We start from the raw sequence: 12,605 nt of genomic DNA on the forward strand, positions 1-12,605 counted from the left end.
GCTGTCAAACCTACACTAGCAAGGAGATCGGGCTGAAACTATAGCTACAAGCTATCCAAGGATGGTACTATAGAATGTCACCTCAAGGTAGGCCTAGTGGCGTCATCTCTTGGTTAGGCCGGAAACTTATCAATCCACCCTCGTATGTTTGGAGCACGGCGTTGTACGAGTGCGAAACATGGACAGTGGGAGCGGCGGAAAAGAAAAGGTTAGAAGCGTTCGAAATGTGGTGCTATAGGCGGATGATGAGGATATCGTGGGTAGAAAAGGTTAGAAATGAAGAGGTATTAGAAAGAATAGGAGAACGGAGGACTTTATGGAAGTCAATAAAAAATAGGCGAGATAGGTTGGTAGGACACCTTGGCAAGCAGATTTTGTTTACAGGTGTATTAGTTTGTTTTTTTATAGAATTCTCGCATGTGCATCTTTCAATATTCAGTTGTGCGAAAAGGGAGCGCAGGTGACCGTCTTGTTTATATTAAAAACAGAAAACTGGATTGTATACTTCGTTTACTTTCTGTAGTGATGTGACCTTCAGTTTGACCGGCGCAAAGTAGAAAAGAACAGAACTAGGCCAGAATATGAAGGAGACAACTCTCGGCCAAACTTTTAACCGGTGAGGAGCGTATAATCCGTATAGTACTGCATGGAAAAATTGACCATTTACCTACTACAATTGCATTGTTCAAATGTGCTGTTGTTGGTACCATTTACTACTGAGAATATCAACGAGATGTTTATTTATATTTGAAGACATATTAAAGGCTTTAACGCTTGTTTTCGACTCGTACTACTATTCATGATTGAACTGAAACTTTTGGCAGGTAATGTATAAAGAAGTATGTTTAATGAACAAGAGTCGAGAGCATAATGAGCATTTTTCTCCATACCTACGATTTTGCCAGCGCGCATCCAAGACATTGGAAGGGGCATATCGCTATAGAAAGTAAATGAAGTATAGCATTTACAAATATCTGCAGCTATACATGTTGATGTAATGTAAAGGTTAGTGTAAAACGAAAAAACTGCTTTTAAAGACAAGAAGGTATAGTTGGGCCGTTCAAAATTGGCATCTCATTTACTTACACAGCAGACTAGAGCGGTTGCTAATAGAACGCCTACTTTTACTCACGATAGAAGGGAATATCGTAAATATAGAATAAAGATATCAGGTAAGAACTGCAGCGGACATTAATAAAGAAAAAGAAATAACACTACACCAATTGATGTGTAACAGAAAGAGTTGAAGGCAAGCATAATTTGATCATGTTGCCAGCATCGAATTTTAAAGAAAGTTCAACATCCTCAGGAATTTAGGAAATCAAGGCGTTTGCTTAGAGATATAATTCCAACCAAACAGTCATAAAGCCGACCCTGATCTTTTGAGTACCTAGGATACCCCCAACCGTTACACCGCTTATCATTATTCGGTTATCTCTTTTCCCCTTATAAAATCCCACAAATGGCGCGGTAAACGCCATCTGTAGTACAATGCTACATTTTAGGAACACGTATTCTCAACAAGTACCATTTAAATAAATTGATATGTACCTCCTGAAACAGATCCCGGCGTAGCTAACCACTACATGGTAGGCATGTTACCATAATCGAATAAAAGAAATTCGTAGTGATCTATATTCTGTCGAAATTGCCAGACACGAATCGCGATTTAAATCCAGTTGGATCTCATCAGCGCGCCGCAGATAGTTTCGACTGAACACAGACCAATTTTACCTGCTATCTTAACAGCGCGTTTTATAAAATCCCACAAATGGCGAGGTATACGCCATCTGTAGTACAATGCTATCCAACAAGATCGAAATCACGATCCGTGTTTGGCAGTTTCGACAGAATACAGACTACTTCTAATTTCTTTTATTCTTTTCCCTTTGTCTGTCTCCTCAGGAATCGTTTTCTAACTTAACAAGGGCGTGTTCAAAACGCAGCAAATAACTACAGTTCCAAGTAGAAACAAGAAAGAAGATATACTCATTCTCACAGATAATTTAGTGCGGATTTTGGTCGTCCCAGCTGTATTGTTATATAATGTGATTCTCGCGGAATTGTTTACGTAGTATTAGTGTTATCTTTCAACATACCCAACGAAAGTACAAATTTTCCGCTATGAAACAAGCTGGTTATTGTAGTTTCAAACAAACGTGATTTGGAATAGTAGCCAGTTAAAAATTAATAATTTGGTTGAAGATATCAAACAATTATTCCATTCAATAGTATATATATTTGAAGAACAGATGTTTTGACCAGAAAATTTTTTTGGGGTCCTTTTCAATTCAACAAAACTTTTAAATTCTTAAAAAAACCTGAATTCTATAATAAAAGATTATGACCGTTAACAATTAAGAAAAATAGTTTAAAAATAGAAAGGTAAAACGATTAGCAAGTTAAATGAGGATATCATATCATACTTTATTATTTAGTTATGATTTTAATTATTTTATTCTAGGTACATCTTCGTTGCTTTCATGTGGTAAATAACTGCGTAAAGAAGAGACTTAAAACAACGTGGATGGAGAATGAATTGATAAGAACTTTGAAAATGGTAAACCAAAGCGGAATTTCGATTTGAAAAGCATCCGAACGTTTTGGAATAGGTACCTACGATAAAAAATACAGTTACTGCCAAAATTTCTAGATTTTTAAGTAGGTTTCTACGGAACAAAAAAGTGAACTAGTGATTACACGTACGAGTTAGCTGAAAATTTGCACTAAATCATCCATTCGACAAAACTAGGAAATAGTCTGGTAGTCAATTGTTGTTTGATTAAAAAAACAAGAAAAAACATGTGGGACGCAAAATGAGTATTGAGCGTGGATTTAATGGTACTACTGTTTGTGGGATTGCAACTGCAAGATTTTAGCTTTCACAGGTTTTTATTTTCCGACGACAGAGAATGAACCCATTATTAATGAAAGAATGTTCATCAGGTGCAGTTGGTTATGCTAATGGTTTTGGTTGGATGGATTCGAATCATTTCATCAAATATTTAGACCACTTTATAAACAATATACGCAGATTGGCTAAGGATAGGAAAGAGAGGAGGTGTGCGTCCAATCGGTCTTAAGACTGACGACCCTATGATAACGATGATGATGATAATATAAACCACGTGAAACTCAGCCAGACCAATAAAATACTATCACAACAGTCACAGGTTGCTGTTAACAATAAAGAAAGCAAAAGAAAACAACATTACAGTTGTTTTACTTCCTCCCAAAACTAGACACCGTCTACATCCTCTAACAGCACTGTAGGTATTTGGATCTTTGAATTATAAATACGTATAAGAATGTGATTTGTGGCACACTTATAATCCTCCATTTCGCAAGCATAGAGAAAGCAGTAAAAGGCTTTAAACGAATGTGACCGGCATTAAGTATTTTCTAATGGATATTTTCTGCCTATGTAGGAAGAAACTGAATGATCGGCGACGGACGAAAGTTTCCCAAAAGGACCCTAAGCTAAAACTGCGCAGGTATTTAAGAAACCACAGCCAATATGTAACTTTTAACTTTTGCTGTGTGTTTTCATCGCTCCATAAATTTGGTTGTTTCGGTATCGTAAATAAAGAGATGAATGTCAGGCAAAGATACTGGGCGGCATGACCTAGTGGTTTAGACCAGGGATGTTACGGAGCTTCGACTCCGGTTCCGTCAAGTCGGAACTTCCGATTATTATTACACCTTCGGTTCCGACTTCGGCTCCGACACTTTTAAATCGAAGGTTTTAATCGGAGGTCGAAGCATAACATAGCGGCGGCGCGGCGGCCTGTGTCGACTGTTATGAACAGGTTCATACTATGAACTTAATACATGTCGCGTGGGGAATCCATCCGACTCCCACTACGTGCACTGAGCACTCTATCGTCAATTATTTTTTCATTGATTGTGATTTATTTTATAATTGAAAATTGAAATGAAAAAAATTTGACTACTATTTGTCCTTAAATAAAAATTCTCTCTCATGCCACCACTTCTGACTCTGCCCCCGACTCTGATTCCGACTCCGATTCCGACTCAGATAAAGCAAATTTAAAAACTCCGACTCCGCCTTCGGTTCCGATAAAACTACCTCCGTTACATCCCTGGTTTAGACCATTGCTTCGCATTCGGGAGGACGCCGGTTCGATTCCGGGCCTGTCCGCCTTGGTCCAATTTTTTCTGTGGTTTCCTTGAATCACTTAGGTAAATGTGGGGACAGTAATATCTTTCATTTTCTTCTTTCTTCATTCCGTCCGTCTCATCTTTCTCATCAGAACCACCACGCACCCATTGCCACAATTCCTGAAAGGAGGCTGAAGAGGGTATTCCATCCTACCTTCCGGCGTAGTCCGGAGGTACTGCCTGCACACCAGCATTACTGGCTGGTGGGAGTGAAGCACCCAAAAGTTTATTTTTTCGGCAAAGATGTGACGAAATAGTAGATTACGTACCTCAGGTGAAGTAGGCTACTTCATAACTCATGTCTGCTGCAACAGATGGCACGCAATGCATAGTCGTCTACTAGAGTTTCGTCTCGTTGTGCCTTTTGGCTTCGTATAAGGGGGTGAATGTTCGAACTTCCGGCAGAGATGTGACGAAAATAAATTTTATTTGGTACATTTTACTTTTACTTTTAATCATAAATACAACGTCGTCCTAGTTACATGAGATCAAAGTGCAATAATTTAACTGTCATTCCTACGTTGACATTTTAATAGAATACATTGAAAAATAGAGTTCAGTATTATTTGTTTTCCACTATGCAAATTGGTAAAGACTTAGGTAAGAACAACATCAACCAAAAAATATTCTTTCCTTTTAGGCAAATTAATTGTTAGTCGGATCTGTCTAAAAGTACATGTATAAAAACCTTGCACTTCTTCAGAAAGCTATAAATTAAAGTACTTGATCTAGTCAAAGAGGCGACTACGAAATACTGCTACTAAGTTATTGAATACACCAAATGAAATTTGAGCATTCTACTTGTAGGAAAATATGAGATGTCATATTTTAAATAGAAAAAATCGGTAGTCTACATTAGATAGTTACTAAATAAGTAAGCTTTCATCAGAAACGGCAGCTTATTTATGAAAGGGTGACTTTAACACCAATTGAAAACTTGAATATTCTATCTTTAGGAAAAATATAGGTTTGTCATACTCCAGACTGCCAGAAACTCACATGTAACGCTGGCAATGTCATCAAACACTAAATCAGAAATGAAATGATCTACCCAGAACTCGTTTAGGTAACAAATAGTATCAATTTCCAATAAACTAACGTCTCGCCCACATATTAAGGGCTTCTTCATTTTTCTTATTGAAAATTACCTTGTTACCTGAATAAGTTCTGAGTAAGTCATCTCATTGATAAGTATCAGAGCGAAATACGGAACTAAATATGTATAAGAAGGTTTTTACTAACGATAGGTTCATTTTTTACATTTATTTATACTGTTTCATAAATACGTGACCGACGAAACTTTACATTTTGTTGTTATCTAAAATTCATTGAAGATAATTTTACAAAATATCAAAGCTGTCAATTTGGGTTCTGATTTGAGGACACCTCATTTTTGATTTCAGTATTGTTCAAAATATTAAAGAGAAATATGGCAAAAGTTCCTGACTATACAATATATAAGATAGATGAGATACCAGAATTAAAAAAAGTAAGAGATAAGTTGAAAAAAGAAGGACTATGCAATCCATGGCTGAGAAATGAAGCATGGCGTTTTAATCGTAAGTATTTTTTGACTCAACGCCAGAGAACATTCAAACTGTTTGCGAGGGGCTTCCCATTGGGTGCCGCTTTAACTGCTTTGACACTTGGTATCGAAATGATGATTGGGGATGAACATGGAGGCCATGGAGACCATGAAGAAGATCCATGCAAAAATCTGGAAACCCATGAAGATCATGGAGGTCATGAAAAAAAGGTGGAAGAACCAAGTAAGAAGTGAGAAGAAGAATTGTACATTCATGGACTCATTGACATCCAGAGCAAAGACAAGTTTACATGGAAATGAACATATCTAGGGTTCAAAAGGGAATTCACTATGTATAATTTTATTTATGGGTTATGTAGTGCATGACTTGTGTCAAAATAAAAAATAACAAGAAGATTGAATAATAAGTAATAGATCGAAACTTATCGTAACACATACCTACAGGCCTGACGCTGGAATCTGGCGGAAATTTTAAAATGGCGTGAATGCGCGGTGGGAAAAGTAGGCAGTTTTAGGTATAAAGATTGCAGCCCTCATTTTTCAGTATTTCTATCAGGGGCGTAGATTAAATATTAAAAAGCAGGGATCAGTGAGCAAGTAATAGACAGACAAACAGAAGAACTAATTGTTGATGTTGGTGACAGTGATAGAGATTCCGATGATGTCAGTGAATGTGAAAACTAACTATAAAACAAATGCAATAGGTTTATTTTTTCTTTTTGATAAGTCATGTTTTTACATTATTTTCTAGTATGCTACTGTCCCATCTGTATTAATACTATAATTTACGCCTACTAAAAGCTTATTTGTGTATCGGTTCCAAGTGACTTACCCAAATAGGTCATAAATGGGTAAGTACCTGCGCGACCGCTCGCCAGCTTCCTTCGTCAGACCTGCACAATTATATAGCACAAACTATCACTGACTCCAAAACAAGGGCGTCACTATTAAAAACAACAGTTCGAAGTTCTGGTGACGCGTTAATTTCTCCAATCGCTTTCTTTTGACTATCGCCAATCACCCAAGTAGGAAATTTTTTATGACAAAATGTTATCCTTTCTGAAGTATTTTCAGATAAATATTTTCCTTGTCATATTTTATTAATTTGGGAGTTACCATTACGTGTAGGTACATGTCGTTAGAGACTTTTTTACAAGTCTTTTTAAATTCTAAAATTTCTCTGCAGAAAGCATTCTTACCCTTACAGGTGCGGTCGTAAGAAACGTATTAGTTAGATCGCTGTTTCGCGACCTACGTTGTAAAATTGGTCTCCACGATCTTTATATTATTAGTACACGCAGATTTGTGAAGGAGATTATCTCTTCAAATGCAAATGATGTACCATTTTCTTTGTTTATTAGGCTTTATCTGAGCATCATTAATTTTTAACAGCAAGTAATGTTCAAATATCTGCTGTATGTTACCTTACTACTATTGTTTGTTCCAAAACAGCAATCTTTACAGCCCATTACAATTTGTTAGAATTGTGACCCTGAAGAAATCTGCGCGAAGGTAGAAGGAATACACACTAGGCGTGAGTAAGACATAAATAGTTGGAACAAGCTTGAACGAGCAGAGCTATCGACGGGGGGTCTTAGGAGATCGGCTAGAACTGTACAGTACTAGACGAAAATGTTTTGCAATTTCTTAAAACAAAAATGTATATAAATTAAGAATAGAAAACAAAGCAAAAGTTTTATAGGTGTGTAGAGCGTTAACTTAATTCACTTGTTACTATTTTTGGCTAACAAATCGGTTGCCTGTAAAGTCGGTTTACTGACGATAGTTGAACGTGACAACGTCATAAGAAAATACTGATGGAATGGTTTCATTTTTCAAAAGAAAATTTTAATTTTATTTGTTTGATAGATATTTTGTATATATATAGAGAAGGAGGTAAATGGAAAACACAATTGAATTGATCAAGTTACATTTATTTGTACGCATGAATACAATTATGTCAATTTTAATTTATTTTTTTTTCCAATGTACATAGTTTTTACAAGTATGAGTGTGCTTTGAGTAATTGTTTTACAACTTTTAAACATCATTAAAATTTTTGTAACTCTAGCTTCAATTCGACAACATATCACTGAACATATATTTATTATTTGAAAGAATCATTACATTTATCGCCGCAATCATCGTTGCTATAAACAATTCACACCACATTCACTTTTCACTGCACTTCATACTTGACTAAAACATGTAAATGTATTATTGTATAGCAGCTGTCCACGCGGACGCATCGCTCACTCAAGTAGGAGAGAGACAGATGTCGAACGCTGCCGAACGCGGAGGCCGATTGTGCTTCTTTGTCGCTCTCTCTTGCACTTCAAGCCTTAAATTGAACGCCTCAGAGCGAGGTAACGCCGCATGAGTCATGTTTTTTCGTGCGTGCAGCCAACTCCATCGAATTATAAGACGTTGTCACGTCAATATGCTTTTAAATAAAGCATATTCTTAAATTTTAACGAGGCAGTTTAAATAATTTTGCAAATGGTACTGTACACTTTTGTCTAGTTCTCGCTCGATGATCGGTGGAGAAATGAGCTCCGCAGACAAATATGATTGAATTTGGAATTATGCTACGGCGCATCCTAATAAAGGGAAGGGGCATATCTCTAACTTCTTGAAACGAACAGTATATGTCAGCCGGTTTGTTCGTGTCATAGAGGTTAGAGAAGGAGAACAAACGAAATATGTGAACTTACATTAGTTATTAGCTTTAACATTGTAGAAATTATAGGTAGCGCTGGCGTCAGTAATTTTGTCTTTCAAAAGCAAAAATGGCAACCTTGATCAAGCTCAATATGAGCTAATATTGTGTTAACATGGCGATCGCAGCGCCTACTTTCTTTAACAAATCCCGCATAATCCTTATGAAAAATCGGCTCTGGTCAAATTGATTGTAATTGGAATATAAAATTGCTTTCGAATTTCTGATCAAAAATTCTCATATGCACGAGGGACACGACTTTCTGCATATTCAATGTATAAGTGGAATTAGGATATTCAATCGATTTTCTCTTTAGGTAGGTACTCTAGATATGCAGAAACGTTCAATATGCTAAGCATCAACAGCAAATCAAATATCCACATGAAGCTTTGCTGCATTCGATACAAGATATGCAGGTGGCAGTAGGAACCTGGAATGCGTTGAAAGCATACTTGAAATTGAAGACTAGATAAAACTGCCATGCAACCTCTGTATCATATACCTTGGGTCACGCTAATGCAGGCGACTAAAGGACAGAGAATATTAATTTGCGGTAGAGAATTATGGTTCTATACGAATTTCAGGCGCATCTTACATTTATCGATATTTTGGATGAGTGTGCGCACGCGTGCACCTTTTATTCATATATCAAAATTAATACATTTCCGATTAAAAAAATACATGATTTTGAAATGAACTTGGATGTCACCATTCCTGACTCTCCTTTTTTATTAAACACTCCTATACATACCTGAAGTGAGAATCGGTTGAATATCTTTATCGTTATAAGGTCGTTAGTCCTAAGACTAGACACGCACCTCTACTCCTTATTATCTTAAGCTAAACTTTCCTTAAAACTAAAATATTCCACATCCTCAACTATTTGTGAACAGTGATCTAATCTAGGTCTAACACTACTCTTAACTCCTGTTTATGCTTCTAATATGTCTCAGAGTAGACCCTTATACCTGAGAAGGTGTCCTACTAACCTATGTCGCCCATTTTTTATTCGTTTCCTTGACCCTGCGCTATGCTCTGTTTTATATCTCTGTTGCTCCTTCCATCCTTACTTATCTGACTTCCTAGATATCAAAAATCAGTCGCTTCTTCTAATTTCTCATCTCCTACCTTTATATTCGCTTTTTCCTTGCCTTTTCTTTCCTTGCATACCAGTATCATTCTTTTACTTTTATTTATTTTCATATAATACTGTTTTGTCAATACCGGTTCCATTTTATTTAAAGCTATCTCTAACTCCTCCTTATTAGATGGTAATACTGCTATATCATCTGCAAATCTAAACATATCAATTTTTGACGTGACAACGTCTTATAATTCGATGGAGCCGGCTGCACGCATGAAAAAACATGATTCATGCGGCGTTACCTCGCTCTGAGGCGTTCCATTTAAGGCTTGAAGTGCAAGCGAAAGCGCGGAACGAGCGACAAAGAGGCACAATCGGCCTCCGCGTTTGACATCTGTCTCTCTCCTACTTGAGTGAGCGATGCGTCCGCGTGGACAGCTGCTATACAATAATACATTTACATGTTTTCGTCAAGTATGAAGTGCAGTGAAAAGTGAATGTGGTGTCAATTGTTTATAGCAACGATAATTGCGGCGATAAAGGTAATTATTCTTTCGATATTAAATATATGTTCAGTGATATATTGTCGAATTGAAGCTAGAGTTACAAAAATTTTAATGGTGTTTAAAAGATGTAAATAAAAGTTGTGAAACAATTGCTCAAAGCACATTCATACTTGTAAAAACTATGTATATTGGAAAAAAGAATAAATAAAAATTGACATAATTGTATTTATGCGTACAAATAAATGTAACTTGATCAATTCAATTGTGATTTCCATTTACCTCCTTCTCTATATCCATACAAAATATCTATCAAACAAATAAAATTAAAATTTTCTTTTGAAAAATGAAACCATTCCATCAGTATTTTCTTATAACGTTGTCACGTTCAACTATCGTCAGTAAACCGACTTTACAGACAACCGATTTTTTTTTTGCTTGTATATCTGTCGCCTACAGTTTTACTGTCTTTAATGATGTTGATCGTGTCTTCGATGTATATAGATTAAAAAGTAGCGGTGACAGTGTGCATCGATGTCTGAATCCCTTCCTATTATTTACTTCTCTACGTTGTTGTTCAAGCACTATACTTGTACTCATGTAACTGTCTGTTGCTATTTATACAAACTGAATAATATCTTACCAATTATGTAATAGATAGGCTAAAAAGTGAGCGCTATATTGACCTGTAGATCAGAAATTATGTGTTTCTTAATCCTGTGTTGATTTGAAACTTTCAATCAGAAAATCGTAGAGAATATCGTATTGCTATTACAACCGATTTGACCGAAGTCGATTGAATGAAAATGTTTTAACAACAAAGAAGAGAGAGTTAAAATCATATTCTCAAAAAGGGGTTCTTTTAATAATAAATAATTCTGCACCATGTTCATTAAAAAAAGGGAAATATAAGACAGAATTTAGACTGATGCAGATTTCAAGAGTTTCGCCTAATTTTGCAATTTATTTTTAATGATCCGTATATTATGCTTACTATGTCAAGTTTAGTAAAAGTATTTTTAATATTCCTCCCATGATTGTGTGGACTTTTGCTTCTGTTACATTTCCCTGTCTGTATGCGTACGCAATAGATAATCCCTGGTCCGGAGCCGAAGATTTAAGGATGCGCTCACGGCCTAATTTGAAGGCATTTGCAAAGTCCCATATTCCGAGATTATGAGATTTTCGGAATGCGGGGCGAGATTGAGTATATTACCACTAATTATATTAGTTTAAATGTAGCTAGATAGGATCGGTAGGGGATGGCCACTGATGAATGAGATAAATTAATTGGAGATAAAACCCAATAGTAGAAATTCGGTTTACAGCATAGTCGTTAAGCCTTCCTTTGCCTACCCAAATACCCCTAGCCTTTCATTACAATCTTTAAAGCTGTTAATGTATGTTTTACGGGGTGTAACTCGATTGGTTAACATAATGTAAATTATTTATAAGAACCTGCTGCATTATAAATTGATAGATAACGGTAAATGCAAAAATATTGTATAGACTGGACAATTAGTGTTTTAAACATTTAGATGAGTGAAAACACGAAAGAGCAATGGATTTGTTTGAAAACGGTGAACCGCAATCATAGATGCAAACTATGATTAATCACTTTTAACAGAAAATCTAAATACGAATTAACTTAAGAGATTTACAGGATTTACATAGGTACACAATAATTCCAGAGGCTTTTAATCCGTTTAGGGAATTGACTTTCGGAAGTCCATTCTTAATGAGTGTTTATGTCACAAAAGGATTTTCATGACTCAATTTGACGTTTTTGACTTTATTGAATGGACATTGATGGGTAAGTGAAGAGACTGTAGTTACACATTTTGAACACCACTGTTCAGTCGTGTAGTAGCGGAATTAAGTTATTATCATAATTTTCTTTTTTTAAACAAAATGCTGAGTGTACAAATTCTTTCTATGATTAAGAAATTGCGAGCTTTCTGTATAAAATTTCAGCTCATTTTTTAACACTTGATATTTTACTTTAAAAAAAGGTGAAACACGTGAAAGAAGTGAAATCTCTTTACCTTTATAACGAATAAGTAATGATTGGTGAAAGCGAGAGTAGGAGAATTTTCAGGATTTATATTTTCCAACATATTTTATCGTTAGTTCATCTAAAGAGTATTACTGTTGAGTGTCAACGTTCTATATCCATTGTTTCGCTATAGCTTTTAGGTGTAATTTTGTAATTGGGGTTGTTAGTCATTTAAATAAGTTACTTTTACTTTATTTTGTTTACTTTGCGAACAATTAGTTTATTCTTAGGTACCTTTTCTATTGTATATTTGTATATTGATTTTTAATGATAGGTGTGTCATTAGGGGTTTATCCCAACATTATTGTATTTCAAATAGTTCGTGTTCCTTTTCTTTATTTTGCAGTCATAAAATCTATTATTATTTTCGTTAGAGTGCAATAGTCGATACAATTGATCACCTTCAAATCATTGACATCCGATACTAAGAATTGTTGCACGCTGGACACTTGCACGTACACCGATCTCTCCCTTTCTCTTCTTATCGAACCGCACCCCTTATACCCCACTTTCTT

At 35.8% G+C, this 12,605-nt stretch overlaps 1 protein-coding gene across 1 annotated transcript; it reads left to right on the forward strand.

Annotated features, from left to right (window-relative positions):
- Positions 1 to 4,696: 4,696 nt before the first annotated feature.
- On the forward strand, positions 4,697 to 6,068 carry LOC108735956 (NADH dehydrogenase [ubiquinone] 1 beta subcomplex subunit 3). The gene is made up of 2 exons (XM_018468199.1): positions 4,697 to 4,782; positions 5,586 to 6,068. The coding sequence occupies exons 1-2, from the start codon at positions 4,761 to 4,763 to the stop codon at positions 5,960 to 5,962; spliced, it is 399 nt and encodes a 132-aa protein (XP_018323701.1). The 5' UTR covers positions 4,697 to 4,760; the 3' UTR covers positions 5,963 to 6,068.
- Positions 6,069 to 12,605: the final 6,537 nt, after the last annotated feature.

This window comes from Agrilus planipennis, unplaced genomic scaffold (assembly GCF_000699045.2).
Source record: "Agrilus planipennis isolate EAB-ADULT unplaced genomic scaffold, Apla_2.0 scaffold60, whole genome shotgun sequence".
Classification (NCBI taxonomy): Eukaryota; Metazoa; Arthropoda; class Insecta; order Coleoptera; family Buprestidae; genus Agrilus; species Agrilus planipennis.

Coding starts and splice junctions, on each gene's coding strand:
- LOC108735956 (XM_018468199.1), top strand. CDS start 4,761: ATGCAAATTGGTAAAGACTTAG. Junction 4,783..5,585: donor GCAAATTGGTAAAGACTTAG/GTAAGAACAACA, acceptor TTTTGATTTCAG/TATTGTTCAAAATATTAAAG.